This window comes from Rhinatrema bivittatum, chromosome 1 (assembly GCF_901001135.1).
Source record: "Rhinatrema bivittatum chromosome 1, aRhiBiv1.1, whole genome shotgun sequence".
NCBI lineage: Eukaryota > Metazoa > Chordata > Amphibia > Gymnophiona > Rhinatrematidae > Rhinatrema > Rhinatrema bivittatum.
Window position 1 is genome coordinate 85,972,569 of NC_042615.1, and position 21,383 is coordinate 85,993,951.

Consider the following 21,383-nt stretch of genomic DNA (forward strand, 5'->3'; position numbering starts at 1 on the left):
CATAGGCACCCATCGTTCTGGGTGATCAGAAGCGGGTCCTTCCCCAGGGGAATGTGCCTGCGAATGGAGAGGTCCTGAAGAATCGGAAACTACACTTGGCATGGCCAGTGAGGGGCTATCAGGATCATGCTTCCCTTGTCCTGATGTAGCTTCACGAGAGTCTTTGAGAGAAGTGGAAGTGGAGGGAATGCATATAGGAAACTGTTTGCCCATGAGAGGGAAAAAGCATTTCTTGGTTGTGAGTGTTGGCTGTGAGTGAGAGAGCAAAAGTTCTCTACTTTGTGGTTTTGAGGTGATGCAAAGAGGTCTATGTAAGGATAACCCCAATGTTGGAATATTGAGTCCGCTACTTTCAGCTGCATGAGATCACTCATGCAGCTGAAAGGTGCGACTCAGCTTGTCTGCCAACACATTGTCTACTCCTGGCAAGTAGGTGGCCTTGAGGTACATCGAGTGGAAAAAGGCCTCCGCCCATATCTGCGCAGCTTCCTAACACAGGAGGTAGGAGCCTGTTCCTCCTTGTTTGTTGATGTACCACATGGCCACCTGGTTGTCTGTCTGAATCAGGATGACCTGATTGGAAAGGCGATCCTGAAACACCCTGAGAGCATATCTGATTGCTCGTAGCTCCAGGAAATTGATTTGGTGTTTGGCTTCCTCTGGAGACCAGGACCCTTGAGTTTGTAGATTGGCAACGTGTGCTCCCCAGCCGATGTTCGAGGCATCTGTTGTAAGGGTTATTTGAGGATCTGGAGCTTAGAAAGGAAGGCCTTGGAGGAGATTGGCCTGATTTTTCCACCAAGCCAGGGATAGGCGAAGTGGGTTGGTGATGTGGACAACAGCTGACAGTGGTTTTGAGATGACTGAATCCACTGTGACGTTAGAGTCCACTGCATGACTCCCATGGCAAGACGAGCCATGGGAGTGACATGTACTGAGGACGCCATATGCCCTACAAGAACTAAGAAGTGCAGTTGAGCGTTGTCGAGACTGCAGCTGATGGGTGAGAGAAGAGAGAGAGAGCTTGTTCTCAAGGAAGAAAAGCTTTTGCTTTGAAGGTGTCCTAGTCTGCCCCTATGAATGACAGGGTTTGTGAAAGGACCAAGCTGGATTTTGGATAATTGATGAGAAACCCTAGGGAGATCAGGGTATGCAAGGTGAGATGTAGGGACGTCAGAGCAGCTTGCTGGGTAGGAGCCCTGATCAACCAGTTGTCGAGGTAGGGGTAGACGTGGACACCTTGAGTCCTGAGGTATGCTGCTACTAATAGGAGGCACTTGATGAAACTCGTGGTGCAGATGCCAGGCCAAATGGTAGCACTCTATATTGATAGTGCTTTGGGCCTGCCAGGAATCTCAGAATTCTGCGATGAGACAGAGTGATGACAATATGTGTGTAAGCGTCATGGAGGTCTAGAGAGCAGAGCCAGTCTTCCCTTTGCAAAAGAGGAAGGAGGGAACCCAAGGTTACCATCTTGAACTTTTCTTGTTGGAGGTACTTGTTGAGGGCACGTAGGTCCAGAATTGGATGAACGCCGCCTGACTTTTTGGGGATTAGAAAGTACTGGGAATAGAATCCGTGGCCCTGCTGAGAGTAGGGCACTGGTTCGATTGCTCTGGATTGAAGGAGGAGGGAGACTTCCTGATCCAGGAGTAGTGAATGGTCTGATGTTCCTCACGTCAGCCGAGGTGGGGAATCCGGTGGGATGGAGAGAAAGTTCAGGTGATAACCTTGAAAAATTATGGTAAGAACCCACTGGTCCTAGGTGAATGTGTGCTATATGTTGTTGAAATTTATTTATTTTATTTATTTAGAAGTTTTTTATATAACTAGGTATAGCAAAAACTGCCTTCACTCCGGTTTACATTTACAACAACCTGCTACATCTAAAGCATTTAACAGTAACTGGAACTGGTTCCGAAACAACAACTTATTACAATCAATATCTACAATATAACAAGGTGTATATCTGTGTTCAAATCATGTATAAGGAATGAATTGATACTGGGTGATAATCAAAAAGGTTTCAGTGAGTAAGTGATATAGTCTTTGTAGTGATATTGCATACCCGAAAAGGATATGCAATAGGTGTGATCTGTGGTATTATCCAATGCCATCTTTGAATGTTTGACTGAAAAGCCATATTTGGAGCTCTTTTTTAAAAGCTTTAATGTTTTCTTGTGAGCTCAGGTGTTGTGGTAGAGAGTTCCATAATTTTGGGCCAGCGATGGAAATGGCTCTGTTTCTTGTGGAGGACAGTTTGGCTAGTGGTAAAGATGGCAAATCTAGATGTAGTTTACTTGTTGACCTGGTCGTACGTTGTGCCCTGTGTATATGTATGACAATGTCAAGAGCTGTGTTGTCTGCTTTGTGAATTGCATTGGGTAGAATTGTTAGGACTGAATTCGATTCTTTTTTCTACCAGTAGCCAGTGTAAACTGTTGAGCACGGGGGTGATGTGGTCTGATTTCTTTTTACCAGTTAGGACTCTGGCAGCGGCATTCTGTAGAAGTTGAAGTGGTTTTAAGGCCATTTTAGGTAGCCCTATCAAGAGTGAGTTGCAGTAGTCAAGGCTGGTGAAAATGAGGGCTTGTAAGAATGTTCTGAATTCATGGTGGTGAAGCATCAGTTTTAGGTGTTTGAGTATTTGGAGTTTATGGAAACATTCTTTTGTTTTTGTTGCAATGTGTTTTTTGTAGTTTAGTTCACTGTCAATCCAAATGCCAAGGTCTTTTACGCTATCTTTGAATTGTATGCAGATGTTATCAATTTGGAAGGGTGTTGTGGTTATTAATTCTGAGTTTTTTCTTACGATTAGAATGCATTTGGTTTTGCTCATCTTTAAACATAATTTTAGGTGGTTTAGCATATTTCGAATTGCATCAAGGTGTGAGGCTCCTAGCGACATTGCATCTTCTAAGGTGGAAGTGATTGGAATGAGGAGTTGTATGTCATCAGCATACATGTAGTAAGTTATGCCTAGGCTTGATAGGAGTTGGCATAGGGGTAATAGGTAAATATTGAAGAGTATGGCCGAGACAGCAGACCCTTGTGGCACTCCTATTTCAAGGGGGATGGCTTCGGATGAGTTGTTGTTGATGGAGACTTTGAAATACCTGTTTTTTTAGGAAAGAAGTGAACCAGCCTAGGGTTTTGCCTGTGAGACCAATGGTTTCTAGGCTGGATATTAACCTCTTGTGGTCAACTGTGTCAAACGCTGCGGAGAGATCAAGGAGGATCAGTAAGTGACCTATTTTGTTATCGAAACCTCTTAGTATATTGGAAAGGTTGAGCAGTAGGGTTTCTGTGCTGAGGTTTTTCCTAAAGCCATGTTGGGTGGGATGTAGTATTTTGTGGTTGTCAAGATGTTCATTGAGTTGTTTTAGGCCAGCTTTCTCAGTCAATTTAGCCAAGAGGGGTAGGTTTGATATTGGGCGGTAATTGTTCAAGTCGTCTGGGTTAAGGTTTTTCTTCTTTAGTATAGGTTTGATTGTTGCGATTTTTAGCTTGGTAGGAAGCTCACCTTCCTCGAGGGATTTATTGATAATAGCTACGACTGTCAGAGCTATGGAGTGAGCGATTTTCCTTTAGCTCTCGAGTGGGGATGGTGTCCAGGTCATGGCGCGCTGGGTTTATTTTTCTCAGCATTTTTTCTGTTTCCATGGAGGAGATAGATTCGAAATTAGACCATGGGGTTATATTATTTGTTGATATTTGATTTTCTATGATCAAGGGGGTGTTGAAGGCATCAGTTATTTTGGTTATTTTGTTCTTGAAGAACATGGCTAAATCTTGGCTTAAATTTTTGGTTACGGGTGCGTTGGAGTTGAGGTTTTCAGAGATGAGGTTGTTTACTATGTTGAAAAGGGATTTGGATTTGTTGGTGGAGTTTTTTATTTTTTGACCGTAGTAGTCATGTTTAGTGTTCAGAATCATTTTTTTGTAGGAGGCTAGTTGTGTGCGGTATCTCTGCTGTGTTACGGGATGTTTGTCTTTTTGCCATTCTTTTTCAAGTTTCCTGAGGTCAGATTTCATGTTTCTTAGTATGGTGTTAAACCAAGGGTTCCGTTGTTCTCTCTTATTCTTTAGTCGTTTGAATTTCTCTGGGTTTATGTTATTTGCGGTGTCTTCTGTGATTTGAAACCAGGATTGGATAGCGTTATTTATATTTGAGAGGTCGAGTTTTGCTAGTTGATTTCCCAGTTCTTGTTGGAGAAGATCGGTTTGGAAAGGTGGTCGGTATTTGAAGAATCTTTGTGTTTCGTTAATTATTGCTGATTTATTGGAGTTTGCTTGTGTCTTGCATTGTAAGAGAAGGTGGTCGGACCAGGGGACTGGACTGTATGAAATGGATGTGTCTGAGAAATAGCTATTAGTGAAGATCAGGTCCAGTGTATGTCCTGCTTTATGTGTGGGGTTGTTCACTTGTAGGTTGCAATTTAGACTTGATAGCATGTCTAGAAGGGTTTGGCAGTTTTGTGATCTGGGGCTGGCATCCGTATGGAGGTTGAAGTCGCCAAGAATGATGGTTGGTTTTTTCATGTTGATGTGTGTTATTAGGAATTCCATGAGCGGAGAGATGTCATTATCTAGTAGTTTGGGTGGGCAGTATACTAGGCATATTTGCAGGTTCTGTGAGTCGAAAAGAGCTATTTCATATTGTTTTGGGAGGTTGTGTGGTATCACTTTCATTGAGAAATGTTTTTTTGATAAGAAGTAGTAGACCACCTCCTCTTCAGGATTTGCGAGGGATTGAAAATGTGTCGTAGGCACTGTTGTCTAGTTGGTTCAGTAAGACTTGATCGGTATTTTTGAACCAGGTTTCAGTTATGGCGATGAAATCGCCATAACTGGTTGAAATCAGGGTTTTTTTCTTGTAGTATGTCAGATATTAACATGTATTTTTTGGTTAAGGATTGAGCATTAATGAGGAGGAAGGTGAAACATAGTATGTTTTTGATATTTTTCATTAGTGGGATGTTTATTAAGTATCTGTGTCTGTTCTGATGATGTGTTTTGGGTGGTGTCGCCATCTTTGGTGTGTCTGTTTTCGTTGGTGGTTAACGGTATAGCTGGCAGATGCTTAGTGGGCATAGGAAGTGGAGGAGGATGTTATGTGAGATATTGAAGTTGAAGGAGATTAGTCTGCGTTGCTGAGTTAGATCAAGATAGGTGTTGGAGGATGACTGAAGAGATCTGGATGAGTGCTGGAGGATGACTGATGAGGTCTGGATGAGTGCTGGAGGATGACTGATGAGGTCTGGATGAGTGTGGGGTGGGCTTGTAGGAAGTATTAATATTGTGGTGAGATAGATGAGCGCTTAAGGTTGAACTAGTTGTTATGTCAGCAAGTAGTGGGAAAATGGTTGTATAGGTAGTGATATCCTTGTCTTGGGTCTCACGAAGGGGCGCACTAAGGGGCAGGCCCCTTAGGTCGCGCCCCTTCGGATGCGCGATGCCCAGCGTGTGATGCTGTCTGGGAGCGTGTAAATTTAAAGAGCTTCATGCTGTCCCCTGATAGGCCGGGTGCCGTTCAGGGGGAGTGGTTAGCACTCACCACAAGGTTTTCTTCTCTTCTTTCTTTTGTTTTCTAAGTTTTCGGTTCTCTCCTGCCCTTTTTTTTCTGGTCTCCGGTTTTTGTTCGCCTCCTCTGCATGGCTCCCCTATCCGCTTAGGGTGAGCGGGCTCTCACCCCAACTGCGCCGTTCGAGCCCTGGCAGAGGAGTTAGGATGTCGATGGTTGATGCTGGGAGCGGGGATCACAGAGAGGGATACCGTCTGGGAGCGCGCAAATTTAAAGAGCTTCATGCTGTCTCCCTGATAGGCCGGGTGCCATTCAGGGGGAGTGGTTAGCACTCACCGTGAGGTTTTCTTCTCTTCTTTCTTTTGTTTTCTAAGCTTTCGGTTCTCTCCCACCCTTTTTTTTCTGGTCTCCGGTTTTTGTTCGCCTCTTCTGCATGGCTCCCCTATCCACTTAGGGTGAGCGGGCTCTCTCCCCGACTGAGCCGTTCGAGCCCCGCAGAGGTAGTAGGATGTCGCTGGTTGATGCCGGGAGCAGGGATCGCAGAGAGCGATCCTCGCTCCCGGCACAATCGGCCTCCCACTGGTATATGCGGCAGTGGAAGCTGGCTGCTGCTCTCTATGCAAGAGTCAAAAACCGGATGCAGGGTTCCGGCTGAGGAGCTTCCTGTGGTTTTGGCTTACAAGGTTATCGGGACTGGACCTTTTGGAAAGGCTTCGTGCAGCAACCTCTAGACTGTGGTGGATAGGACTTCCTTTGATGGTAGAAATACTTTTTGGAGTCCTTCCTGAATGCTTGCTTGGCCAGATATTCAGAAGGCATTAGAGAGAGTTGGCGAAGAGTCTCATGATGATCCTTGAGCTGCGCCACTGTTTGTTGGATCTGTTCACCAAACAGATTATCTCTAATGCAAGCAGATCAGACAATCTGTCCTGGACCTCAGAACGCAGGTCCAAAGACTTAAGCCAGGCCCATCTTCTTGCAGAAATAGCAGCTGCAGATACCCTGGAAGTGGTGTCAAAAATGTCATAAGATGACCTTATTTTGTGTTTTCCCACTTCAAATCCTTTGTGAACCAGGGTTTGTAGCTGTTCCTGGAATTGCTGAGGCAGGGACTCTGCAAAGTCCTGTATTTGCTTGAATAGGACCCTGTTGTACTGGGTCATATAAAGCTGGTGAGAGGCAATCCGAGAGATAAACAATGATCCCTGGAAGACATGCCGAGCAATGGCATCCAGGAATATCTGCTCTTTGCCTGGAGGGAAGGAAGAATGAGGATTTGAGCGTCGTGCCTTCAGACTCAACAACCATGGAGTGGTGAACCAATTGAGGTTTTTGGAACCCTGGAGCTGACTGGACCAGATATGTGATATCTGCTTTTCGGTTGACTGGAGCCACTGAACCAGGGTGTTCCCAATTCTTCTTCAAAAGATCCAGAAGAACTTGATGGATAGGGATAGAGGTGATTTCTTTAGGAGCATCCAGAAATTGTAACAGCTCCATCATCTGGTGTCTATCATCTTGTTCGGTCTGCAGTTGGAAGGGAACTAACTCAGACATTTCTTTCACAAAATTGATGAAGGACAAGTCCTCTAGAGGAGAACGTTTCCTGCTTTCGGTAGGAGAGGGTGGTAATGGTAAATCATCGGTGTCCTGGGACGAATTGTCGGTCCATAGATCATAAGTATCATCACCAGTTCCTCAGGGAACCTTAGAGAGATGGAACAAAGGTATCCCTGAAGCCTCCGAAGGCATCGAGGGAGTCACCGGAGGCATCGATAAAGGCACCGAGGACATCGATGGATGGATCGGTGGCACCGATGGCAGTAATGGTGTCGGTGACATCGATGGTTGAGGCATCAGCAGGACTCCCTGTTGCGACCGTCGCTGCTCGACACCCTCACTCCGCCCTCTTTACCTCTGTGGCAACTCCCTCCGGGTCTGATGGACGGCTGGCTGCCGTGGCTTCTCCATGCCGTCTCCCTCCGGCGTCCCCAGACTGGCTTGACATTGCAGGTCCGCCATGTTGTCTGAAGACCTAGGGTGTGCGCGTGCTCTGATTGAAGTACCAGCAAGAGCGCGAACCTCAGGGACGTCCCCCTGAGATGATGTTATCCGCTTCCAATATTTAAAGGTCTCTATTTTCACTACCTAACCAAGTTAGCAAGGGAAGAGGTTTGCTTCGCTACACCTCCCAAGCTACTCTGCCTCCTCAGACTTACCAGGGGTACCCGCTCCTCGGGGGCCTCACTCTTTTCTTTACTTTCAGATTACAGATAGGAACTGGTACTCGCTCCTCGAGGGCCCATGTGCCTGGACACTCTGAAGATTCTCTACTCCTTGGAAGCTATCGCTACTACAAACAATTGTGAGTTATCATCGCTCTCTCAGAGCTTTTCCTGGAACCAGGTACTCGCTCCTCGAGGGCCTAAACCTTTCCAGCACCTGAGCTTCCTTGAGACCTTATGTGAGTTTTGTCATCTAGTTCTGTTCATGAACTTTGCCTTCTCTGCCTACTCATTTTCTACAGTTTCTCAACAGCTCAGCCATCCTGGATCGCTGTTCCAGTACATGAGGGACTACAGCCCTGCTGGGCATATCAGCTCACTACTGCCACCTCTGGTGGTTTCAAAAACCTGTTTAATAAAAGAACTAATGTGTGTCTGTCTCCATTCTCAAGCCTAGCCAGTGGTCCCTCTCGGGATATCCTCCCAGGGGCGTGGTCATCTGCCACCAGCCCAGGGATCCACCCACAACTATATCAGATTACTAACTCCTCACGGAAAATCATTACATATTTCTAACTCCCAACTCTAACACAGAGTTTTCCTAACAGATTGCTAACTCATATCTGATTGCTCCTCCCATCAGATAGCAGAATACATCACTCCCGATGGAGGAAGATGGGTTTCTCCTCCCAATTAAAGAAGGAGTAGAGAGGGCGCCGGAACCACTGGTGACCCCGGATCCATCGGAGGAAAAGTGGCTAGTAGCGCTTCCATCCTTGAAAGTAGCGGTGCCAATGTTGCCGGAATGGGATCGGTGGTCGGTTCGGGAATTGGCACCGGTTTCGGCATCAGAGGAGTCTTGAATCTTTGCATCGCCTTGTCGATGGCCTCCTGAACCATCCGGTCCAGCTCTGGTTCCGGAAGGGGAGAAGGAGCAGAGGCGTAGCCGGAGGTACCACCGTTAAAGGCGGAGTCGCGGCTCCCATTACCTGTTTGGGTGAGGATTGCCTCGGTGACCCGAACTCAGAAAGGGTCGATGCCTTTTCTGGCCAGGGATTTTTCGGTGGCAGCTCGGACGATGGCGAGGTCGATGATTTGCCTTCGTCGATGGTCTGAGGCATACGGTGTCAATGCCAATGTTTCTCTCGATGATCCCCTCGATCCTGAGGGGGAACAGAGGTAGTCAATAACCTGGAAGTAGTTGATGCTGGACGGGCACCAGCCGGTGCCCGATACTGGCATGACGTGGATGGTGCCGGTTCGAATGATGTTGAAGCTATGGATGGAGTCTGAGTTTGAGACTGAAAGAGAAGTTCCATCTTCTCCATTCTGGTTTTGCGACCTTTTGGTGTCATTAATGTACATTTGGTGCAAGTCAGGACATCATGCTCACACCCTAGGCACATTACACAGACTTTATGGGGGTCTGTGATGGACATTGTGCGAGCGAGTCAGGGCACCGACGGAACCCCGACGCCATGGTCTTTGAAAATTTTTTTTGTCGCAGTGCGGCCAGTAAGCCACAAGGGCCAAACTCGATGGGAATCGACTGGAATCAGGTAAAAAACTTACCAGAGTACCGCGGAAGTAAAAATTCAAGAGGGGGACCCCTGTGGGGTATAAAAGTTTGAAGTAATTCCGTGAGGAAAAATTCCTGTTAGGAATCTCTGAGAGCTCCTTAACCCGCGTGGCTACTGCTGCGCGGAAAAAAAGAAGACTGAAGGGGGACCCCTGCTGGTTGCAGGGTTAGTGCCATCCTGGGCATGCCCAGTAGGTGCCAGTCAAAATTCTAGAAATTTTGACAAAAGTGTTCCGTGATTGGGCTCTATCCTGTGATGTCACCCATATGTGAGGACTACCATCCTGCTTGATCTGTGAGAATAAATTGTATTCTCAAATGAATTGGTAGCCATTGTATCTCCCTTAATATTAGTGTAATACTTTCAACAATGGTGGCACCCATTATCATTCTTTTGACTGCATTTTGTACCAGCTGAAGGCAATATAGTAGAATTGGTGGGAGTCCCAAAACAAAAAATTACAATTATCTATTATAGTTAATACAAATGCCTTCTTGCGGCTGATGGGGAGGGAGGTTTAAGAGTCATAGGCTTGAAGGTCCTCTTGGAGGGTAGGAGGAGGGACTGAAGCCCCTCGGATCATGCTTTTAGGGGTTGAGGAGGTACACAGACTTGAACTGCAGCCCAAAGAGTGGGGAGTGAGAAGGCATAGAGGATAAAATGGGCGGGGGTTTTTCCAGCCGAGGGCTGAGTGGGTAGAGATGGGCTGGAGATTTCCCTGTACTAATCAACTCTATCATTTTGGGCCGCTTAGTTCCAGGAAACCTTGTATGCTGAATGCAGGAGCATTCTATGTCCATGCTGACTTTAGTGTAACCAGAGCTGTAGCTACCCTATGGCCAATATCACCTGGGCTCTAGATGCCACTGTCCCAAGGATGCTGCTCTGCTGGCTCTCCTCATGCTGCTCCTATCCACAGCACCGCAGGGGCAGGCCGTTCAGGAGGAGTGGTGGCATTAAGAGAGGGAGGCAGAATCAACCAATGTGATCACAGGTGGACTGGCCCCAAATTCAGAAGTGCTGCTGTAATCAGTTGATTCCAACAGAAGGGAAGTCCTGAGCAACAATGCCTTTGGGCTCATAGATCCAGCACAGCAAACCTAGAAGTTCTGGGACACTGTGAAGAGTGAACTGGTGTAGCACTAAAAGGGGCCTGGTGGAAAACAGAGGCAGGCTGGGGAATGAGAGTGCATGTTGCTCAGTAAGAGAGAACTATGAGTGAGAATAGAGGGAAAAACAGATGGCTTTATGAGAGAGAACAGATGCTGTGTAAGGTTAGGTACTGATGGGGGTTTGTGAGGGGAGCTGGAGAGAGGAGAAATGGTCAGCAGCCCACTCCAGCAACGAGCTGCAATGGCTACTTAAAGGCTGTGTCTGACAGCCAAAGGGCTGTAAAGAAGCCAGGGCGAGCAATAGGGGTGTGCATTCGTTTTCGCCGTATTGGCGATCCGCAACGTATACTGCACTATTCGTAGTATTCATGGGGAAGCGAAATGTATAGCGATTCCCCACGAATACACGAATATTCGCTGAATTATACGGCCACCTAAATAAAAATTTATACAAACCCCCCACCCTCCTGAACCCCCCCCAAGACTTACCAACACTCCCTGGTGGTCCAGCGGGGGGTCCGGGAACCATCCCCTGCACTCACACCCTCGGTGCCGGTTTCATCATGGGCCTATAGCTTTTGTCACAGGGGCTACCGGTGCCATTGGTCAGCCCCTGTCACATGGCCATCGGCGCCATCATGTGCTCCTACCATGTGACAGGGGCTGACCAATGGCACCGGTAGCCCCTGGGACTTACACGCGTCCCGGGGCTTTTTGCGTGTCGCCGGGCCTTTTGAAAATAGGCCTGGCGCTCGTAACCCCCCTACACTCGTAAATCCAGCTGGATTTAGGCACGTAGGGCTTTTAAAATCTGCCCCAATATGTACAATAAATTTGATACTTGGGACATTATTGTCCCATGTACTGCCAGTATTAAAACCAGCCTGTAACTTTTATTACCATGCCAAACAAATTCTGGTTTGTACATAAACTTCCTAGAAAGATAAATGACATGCAATGAAAACTTACGTTTCTTCTTGGATTGAAATATCTTGTGGAATAGACCTTTTAGCAGAAAGCTGACTAAGGTGAAATTTGCAGGTTCATGATAATGTAAATGGCTCACAAGTCCAGCAAATCCTATTGGGTCGCCCTTTATATCTAAATATCCCTGAAGAACAAAAATGTTTTTATTCCACTTTAATCTTAAATTTATCTATAATTCAACATTAGGTTTCTACCAGATACTAATATATATATATTTTTTTAGAATACCATTGTAAAACAAGTAACACAGTATAAAATATAAATTTTAATTTGTTGTTTGTTATCATTTGAGGGCCAAGAAAACTATAAAAAAATAAGAACCATAGGGAAGGTAATATTCAAATCCAGTTACTTGGGCAAAACAGCACTTTACCATGACAAGAGGCTCTGTTAATTGCTTACCCTCAACGTGATTAAAACTATATGCATTGTTCAACATCATGTGTACTTTTACCCACATTGTTTTGAGGCATTCCTGAGAGTGGAGTTTGGTCAGGGGAGGAAACACCGTGCGTAGATTTTTAATCAGAAATACGTATGGTAGCAATAATCAAATCAAAACTACCCGCCTAGTTTTGCTTTTATTATTGGTGCAAACCTTGTGGGCAGATTGATAATTTACCCCATGTTAATATTTTTTCAATGGGATTCCTTGAATATTAAAACATACCTTCTAAAAATATTCAACTCCTTTTTCAAATTTGAGCAAATTAAAATGCTCAAAGCAAGTAGGTGAGGTGAACAAATATGTTGTCTATTTTCTTGAAAATTTTGTGATATATTTATTTATTTATAACTTTTTATATACCGAGGTTCAATTAACAAGATTAATTATCACTTCAGTTTACATTACAACCAGCAAAAAATAACAGAGACAAAGTCTTGTTTTACAATGAACAGGGTTCATTGTAAAACATATAAACATATAACATATAAAAAATATATATCATTTCTAAATTCAAACACATGCCCACTAGTCAAAAGGCAACAAATGTGCCCACAAATCACTGACATTATTACATAACTCTGTCAATTGTTTATGCATTTGTTTTGTTTCTTGAAAAAAATGACCATACAATACCAAGACAAGATATTAGATAAAAGCCAAAATACCATGATCCTAAATCCCATCTTTAATTTGAGCAATTGATCATGGGTGGAGTGGATTGTCATTCCACATTACAGTAATATGATCATTTTAAATCATAGAAAGAATGGCAGAGCTCTAGATTATATCAAGGACATCACAATTTTTTCCCTCAATTTCCAGTGATCGAAGATCAAGATTTGATGAATCCAACCAGATGAATTCTGGAATTTAGGATGAGATTAAGATCATGGGTCATGATCTCTGGTTCATTTCACTTCCTATCTTGAGGGCTGCAGATAGGTCAGGTTTTCAGGATGTCCCTAATGATTATGTATGAAAGAGCTTTGCATGCACATGCCTTAACAATATGCAAAACTATTTCATACATATTCATTAGAGATATTCTGAAAACCTGACCTGTTTGCATCCCTTAAGGACTGGATGTGAATACCAGTGAATCACAATATTAAATTACCAGGTCATGGCAGCAGCTCGTCTCAGATTTAAAGCAAAGAGAGGCATTCTTAAAAATGTATACCTATTATATGACATGCAGTAATATGAGGCATTATATTATATTACATTGGAATAATGAAGGTAATTTTCAAAACCTTTTATTTGTCTTAAAACTGTGTAGTTTGAGCTACATTAAGAGGAAGTGTTCCCAAGGGCATGTTTAGGTTGAGTGAGGAAAAAGTATGCATTTAGATTGCAAGTACTTTTTTAATGAAATTATACCTGCATAAAAAGCAGGTTGAAATGTATTTGCCAACAATATACATCACTGGTCTACTGGTCATATATTTAAAAAATTATTGCAATTTGTATTTTTTATTTATTTTTTATTTAATTTATAGGACCGACATTGAATTGGCTTCTCAAATTTGAAAGCCACTCTCGGTTTAGAGTCCACTTTACTTTATTGTTACATTAATAATTAAACATTTTTTGAACCTTTTACACCAGTCTCATATGAGAGGTGAGTACCCCAAAATTAGATTTAGTTAATCTCAAATCAAATAGTACTTATCTTGCCAGTGACATATGGGCCTGAACAAGAAAACCAACATGGAGAAAGGAAAATGCCCCAGAATCCTCTGAGTAGCCCTCCCTGGCTGCATGAACTCTAAGTGACTTATTGAGAATGACTTGCAGAATTCCTAGGACATCTGGACAGGCAGTCAAGCTGGCTCCACCTATGATGCTTAATTATAGGGTCATAAAAGGAGAAACCAGCAGCGGGAACTTAAATCAGAAACTAACGGCAGTAACTTCAGGCTATACGGATACTACAGAGGCACTCTTTCTCAGGGGTTTCTATAAACACAGCCACAGATGTGTTAATTACCCTGACCAGCAAGATTCTAACAAAACAAAAGACTATCCAAAGAGTGATGGTAAATGAGGCCCTCCTTGGAGAAATACTAAGGGTTAGGTAGGGATGTTCTTACCATGCTGTTGACATGACAACCTATGTAAATGAATCTTTGGGCAGCATGCAATTCTAGAATTTTCCACAATATTGAATGTTATCTATAAAAGAAGGATCACTTCCTGTATAAGATGAGATGCTGGTGGTCTGTTTGTCAGAGGCATGACATCAGCATCTCCCAAGAATACTTATATTGATCAATAAAAAATTATGCTTTCTACAAAAATCTAAGTGTTCTTGTTTTCCTGGATATATAAGCATCATAAAAATGGTGTGGTGCTTAACATTATGGTGCCTGAACAGGGACCTGATAGCTGAGGCTATCTATTGTGCAGTCTTATGTCTGCCTCTGCTGGACTGGGTCAGATCTAATGCCGCTACTCGGACTTTAATTGGCTTTTGTCCAAAGTTTTGTTTATTGCCTAATAATTCCCAGGAACTGCAGATTTCAGGATGAATGTTTATTGAAAAGTAGTACCCGGAAGACAGACAAGAGTGTGCCCTCCATTGCGATAGGGGGATGACAGATCTGTGAGTACTTAATCAAATTTAATTTTCTAGTTAAGTAAGTAAAATATTTTCTTTGGCCAATTGTAAATATAAGTGCACTATTTATTTTGATCTGCAGTGGGGGTGCCCATTTGTAGACTATTAGACTTAATGAAATCTTATTACGAGTGATTTTGATTTAGTTGTCTGTATATTTGTTCATAAATTTGTACTGGACAAAACCATACAAAGATGTTTAAAAACAGCACCAATTAGTCTGTGGTTGTAAGCCCTTGCCCTGCTTGCAAGGCTGAAGGATTATTAGAGGAACATACAAAAGAAAAGTTTTGGAAACGTACAGTTTGAAATCTGTTTTTTTAAATTTCTATTAGATTTCTGCCATGGTGTAATGCATTGCAGTGAATGGGGTCTGAATTATAATTGTTATGGCAGTTTCAGCACTTGAAAGGGCACTGGGAGCTGGAGAGTTAACTGTATTGGCAGGTAAAGAGAAGGTGGAAGGTATATAAAGCTCCAGGCGATTTGTATGCGCATTAGGACACAATAGGGAGAACTGGTTTACATGAGTTGTTGTTGTTTGAAAGGTATAAACAGACTCATGAGGAATTAAAGTTGTGGAGAAATGTTACAGTAAGTGAATTTAATTTAGTAGATTCTTTCAGAAAGTTTGGTTTTGTCAGCTTTCTCTGGCTGGCTAACATTGAATTTGGGTAGAAACTAATAAGATATTGGGTTTGCAAACAATAAATAAAAAGATTTTAGGGCAGACATAGGAGATATATTGCATTCTTACATTCAGTTTTTTGTGGTGACAGGGAGTCATCTAGTAGATAATATGAAAACTCCTTTAGTCCTCATGAGATTGGTATAAGCACTCAGGAAAACAGTGTAAGGGATAGTCTGCATTTGTTTGGCCACGTGAATGCACTTTACAGCCCGCTGTGTTGATAAATTTGCTTATAAAGGACTGAAGAAAGGGCATTCGTTAGATAAACATTTACAAGTCTTTGATTTATGGTATAGGCAAAGGGATTCTGTTCTTGTTGACACTGAATGGAGTAAGATGCCCTCACCCTATGTTCCTGCTATGGCCACTCTGAACTCCTTTGTCTCAGGTGACCTTAGTATGCCCGGCTTATATCCAGCTTTGCTGTATGCCTGTAGTCAGTTAGGTCACTTTTTACTATATACTGCCCCGGTTGAATTAGGTCCGGTTGATCCAAATAATGTTGCTCCAGGTTATAAATCATTACAGTTAGACCCTCCGCCTTTAGGGCCGGATTTTAAATGCCCTGTCCGCGTAAATCTGGCCAGATTTACACGCGCAGGGCCCTCACGTGCCCACGCGCCTATTTTGCATAGGCCGCCGGCGCGCGTATCTTATCAAATCCAGCGTACTTTTGTTCGCGCCTGGTGTGTGAACAAAAGTACGCGCTCGCGCAGAATTATAAAATCTACCCCTTAATTCCAATATCTGTTACTGCAGCTTCAGGAGAGGGAACTCCCAAACTACCTAAGCTAGTCAGAACTCCGGTGACTCTATTGCCAGCAGTAGTTCCTGCTGTATCTTCAGCAGTGGCACTACCCCAAACTGTAAAACAGCTAAGGATTATTGGGTTTGCTAAACTTTTGCAGACTGTAGATACCAGCGTTTAATACATAAAGCACATTTCTTAGATGGCATCTTAAAGGCAGTCCTGCTAGTGAAGAGAAATTGACATTAACTGAGGAAGACTCAGAAATTATACAGGATCTAGTACAGTCAGTATTGAATGCACCAAGTTTGGCTCTTGTTGATCTAACTTATGAGAATGATGTGTGGGTATATCATGATTCTGAAAGATGGGCTGCGGCACTTCTGCAGACCAAGTGCTTAGATGTGAACAGTTCTCACTACCATCAGAAATGTCTATACATGGAGCAGAAGTGTGTGCTGTAGCATGGGTATTCATGAATTGTGGTCTTGTTCCCCTGACAGTTTTCACTGATTCACATTATATATTTTCATCTCTTAATGAACACCTAAGAAAATGGAATAAGAGAGGCTTTGTCTCAGCTACTGGAGAACCTCTCTCAAATTTGCAGACTTTGCAGCACAAGAGATTACTAAACAAGCTTGTCAATTAGCAGTTAACAAATTTGTACAGACTAGAGTACAAAGGGAAGCAGGATTACGAACAGTGCAGCAGCTGCATGAATCTGTCACAGTGGAAGAGGTAGGAAAATGGAAAGCTGCAAGCTGTACATATAGCAAGGAGGCAGGCTGGGTACACCCAGCTGGTACTCTCTTTGTGCTTTAAATGTTTTAAATTTGATGTTACATGAGTCTCACTGGCCTAAGCACAACAGTGCACATCCCATGTACACCAATTTATTTTAAAGCATTTGGGTTCCAAATTTACAGACACTTTGGGCCAGATTTTAAAGGGTTACGCACATAAGTTATGCGCATAAACCTTAAACCCCCCTCCCCTGTGTGCGCCGAGCCTATTTTGCATAGGCTCGGCGGCGCACGCAAATCCTGGGACGCGTGTAAGTCCCAAGGCTTGCAAAAAGGGGCAGTCGGGGGCTTGGCCAGGGGGCGTGGTGTCAGCTTGGGGCGTGTTCAGGGGCATGGGGGCGGTCCGGGGGCATGGCCGAGTGCCCCGACACAGCAGCCTGTGTCAGGGCGTGCCACACCAGCAGACAGCTGGCACGCGTAAGTTACTACTGCCCAGAGGCAATAGTAACTTTTCGAATAAAGGTTGGGGGGGGGTCTAGATAGGGCTGGGGGGATGGGTTAGGTAGGGGAAGGGAGGGGAAGGTGCGGGGGGGGGGGGTGGAGGGAATGGGCAGCACGTGCAGGGCTCGGCGTGCGCAAGGTGCACAAATGTGCACCCCCTTGCGCGCACCGACCCCGGATTTTATAAGATACGTGTGGCTATGCGCGAATCTTATAAAATCCAGCATACTTTTGTTTGCACCTGGTGCGCGAACAAAAGTACGTGCGCACGTGCAAATTTATAAAATCTACCCCTTTGTTCTCAATTTTTGACCAGGGCTGGAAAATAAGCTGTGGTCAGAAATGTTTCTCACTACCATCAGGATTGGTAATGCTTTGCTTGTTAAAGAAAAGAGTAAAGGAGCTGAGGATTTAACTAAACTCCAAACTAAGTTATATTCTAGGCAGATGGAGGAAGTAATAAGCAAAAGGATGGAAAGAAAGGTAAAGTTTTTTAGATAGAAGAGCTGCTAAGAAAATATTTGGGGTAGGTTTCAGATGATGTTGTATAGGGAATAAGGGGGGGTAAAGCTTGGTATCCCCAGAATCAATTAATAGGTGCAGTAATTATACCTAGAGGGATGATAAGCGTTAGAAGGAATAAACGGCATAGGTGTTTGCCAGCCCTTCACAAGGAGCTGGTTTTGATCATTTTGGGAGCACAGGTATTGAATGCTGGTATTGTGGGGAAATTTGGGCATTTTGCAAATAAATGTACAGCAAATCCTGAATTAAATTCATCATATACAGTTTTAGATTTGGTTAATGCATACTACTGTGTGCCTCTGGCTGTGCAAAGTAGGGAATTAACAGCTAAATAAAGCTATCAATCCCACAAGGTTTTGTAGAAAGCCCTTATATCTTTTTTTTTTTTTTAATCTTGTCCCAAAACCTTCAGACTCCCAGCTGGTGTATCTTTGGTATTATCTTTGTAAAAGATCTGTTAAATACAGTACTTACATGATCTGTTTGCATGCACGCTCAGAGCTACTTTTACAAACAGTAGCGTAGGAAGGAAATAAAATAAATTCTAACAAAACACAAAGTTGTCTGTCACAGGTTTCATTTTTAGGAATTAAGTTAGGAGTTGATGGTAAAAGCATTGGCTGTGCATTGCATGACACATTAACAGAGGTGGCAGGTTGTCACATTTTGAATTACAAAGCACGAACATTATCACCTTAGGAAATGGAACAAAAGGGGTTTTAGATTTGCAGAGGGAAAGCAGCTCACACACCACAACTTGTGGTAGTACCTCCTAGTGGCATAACAATAGAGACAAAAAAGTAGCTTCATGACTGCTATCTGCTGAATTCATGCATATCAGAAAGCAGAGTTGCTTACCTGTAACAGGTGTTCTCACAGGACAGCAGGATATTAGTCCTCACATATGGGTGACATCATCAGGGGTAAAAATTGTTCAAATTTTAGAGCAAAGTTCAGTGAGGAAAAATTCCTGTCAGGAGCTCCTTAACCCGTGTGGCTACTGCTGTGTGGAAAAAAGAAGACGGAAGGGAGACCCCTGCTGGCTGCAGGTTTGGTGCTATGCTGGGCATGCCCAGTAGGGGCCAGTCAAAGTTCTAGAAACTTTGACAATAGTGTTCCGTGATTGGGCTCCATCCTGATGATGTCACCCTTATGTGAGGACTACCATCCTGCTTGACCTGTGAGAATGTTTAGTTTCAATGCAGCTGTAATTTCACTTTAACCATTACCTTCATTTTATTGTATGCCAGATTTTATATCTTTTCAGGTTGAAAAAAAAATAAAGCCTTCTCTGTGGCAACGCTTGAAAATTAAATTTTTTTACTTAGTTTGATTTTTTTCATTTTAAATAGATCTATTTTAATTTTGACTCTTGTTTTATTTTGGATTGATCCAAACACTTTTTGGTCTAAGTTTTTAGCTCAAATGTGTTAATTGTTATTTGTCTTTTTGTTTTATATGTGTGTCATGACACCTGCAGAATGCAATGTATTAATTTATGTGTTAGTTCAGTGAAATACATGTTTCTATGTGATGTCTGAACATTTAAGTTGTTTGTGGTCCTGACTATTTACCTAATAATAAAGAGGGAATATTATGCAGATGTCGGGATTACTAGATGCAGGGAGTTAAGGCCATGATGGAATTTGTCTCATAGATTAATTCGAATTTGTTTTGCTCTTATATCAGGCTTTAATCTGTAACATATGCAACTAATAATGAGTTAAGAGGCTATGCTCTGATGTCAGAAATCCACAATGCTGAGAGAACTGCATACGTCATATGTCATTGATTTCAGAAATCATCCCATCCTATGCACAGAAGTCATCTTGCACCCTTCATTATATGGACCTTTATTTGACAAGTGATAACTGATTGTTATAACAAAAATATGTTTATGATACACCTAGTCAATATTTTAGTTATGTACCCATTTGAAAATGCCACTATTTAGGTTTTCAAGTTAATGACATAGTCTGAATTAATGCAGGTTTTATTAGTCCCTAGAGTCTAAGCGTTTTGTAGCATTATCCAGTCCTATACCTTATAATGAGTATATGCATTTACTAGCTGAGTCATTGAAATTATTAGTTGATATGTTCTCTTTTAAGTTATCTATGAAAGTTAGTCTGATCACACTAACCAATCACCCTGTCCCACTACTTGCCACTTTACAGTGTGAAGTCTTGGTATAAATCACACATTCCCTTGAATTAAATTCTGCCCTATTACTGCTTCTGCACAAGAATGTTTCTTTATTTCTTCCCTTGCAGCCTACATTTATGGCACTCACATTGCTTGCCTTACATAGTCTATTCCCCCTGCTTCTAACCTTACCCAATATACTGAATTTGGTTAGCCCCTTCTACTATGAGTAAAAAAGGTATATTCTGAATACTTTTTGAGAATTTCTTCCTGTAACACTACCTATCAGTTTATTTATTTACAGTTTGTTTACAACCTCTCACCGATGTTCTCTGGTAGTATGACACTTCTGTGTACCTATAGGCCCACTTCTGCCTATGACCAGAACATGTCTCATGCTTTGCAATACTTTTATAACTAGTCCCACATTATGTATGCACAACACAGTGTGAGTCCTTCTGCTGATTCTTGATTTTCCTCTATTTTCCTGGTTTCTTCACTTTCCTGGTTAAGTGCATTACTTATATCCCTGTCTGTTTAGCGAATATTATCCTGGGTTGATGTTGTTTACAATAGCAGTACTCCTTGCAGAGACTCACCCAGAATAAATAGTATCATATGAGAAAAATAATACTTTCATACTAGTCTCTTTGTTTTTCCTATCTTTATACTTGTTACAACATAATCACCTGACTCTGAAAGATAACATATGTAGTTTTGCTATTATAGGTTTTCTTATCTTTATAATGCAGCCATCCTTGCAGCTCCACTATAAAGCTAATGGCTACCTAGTGACACTTAGTCATACCCTGACATGAATTTATGTTTTGATCACCAACCTGCATCAGGGGGTATCTTCTTCAAATGCTCACATGTCTCTCAACCTCAAGAGATCAATCCAAATTGACATTTTCTATATAAAAGTTCACTTCATCTTATTAATCTTAGTCGATTCTCATACCAACACGTTTAAATGAATTTGAAGAAAAACATGGTGGGGGAGGAGGTATTTATGTTCTGGAAGGAAATGAAGTACAGATTGAAAGGTGGCATGAACCACTATATCTCGGATATTCTGACCGCGGGAGTACGGAAATCTGAGATTCAGTTGAAAAACCTTATGAATCGCCAGTACAGGCCAATCTGAATGAAGAATGTCCACCACCTTTTTCACATGATCAGTATAATGTACCACACATGTTAAACCCTTGTCTTCAATTTTCTGTTGATAATTTAACAATAATGACCAATTTGCAAACAAAGCTCGCTTGTAAGCTTTTTTAATAACCGACCGAGGGTACCCCCTCTGTAAACAAAAATGGGAAAACAAAGCTAAATCTCATTGGCTTCATCCTGGTCCAGTTGATCCTGTTATTTCAACATATATACAGTTGGTGCTCCGAGATTTAGTCAAAATGGTTTTTCAACCGAGTCCCAGATTTGCGTACTCCCAGGGTCATAATATCCGAGATGTAGTGGTTCATTCCACCTTTCAATCAATATCAAATGAGAGTAGTGAGAACTTGATAAA

At 42.8% G+C, this 21,383-nt stretch overlaps 1 protein-coding gene across 1 annotated transcript in view; it reads right to left on the reverse strand.

The window, feature by feature from the left end:
• DDX60 (DExD/H-box helicase 60) overlaps positions 1–21,383 on the reverse strand; it is a 444,355-nt gene that overhangs the window by 86,044 nt on the left and 336,928 nt on the right. The window contains 1 exon segment of the mRNA XM_029604155.1: positions 11,411–11,552. Within this exon segment, the coding sequence (XP_029460015.1) occupies positions 11,411–11,552 (142 nt within the window).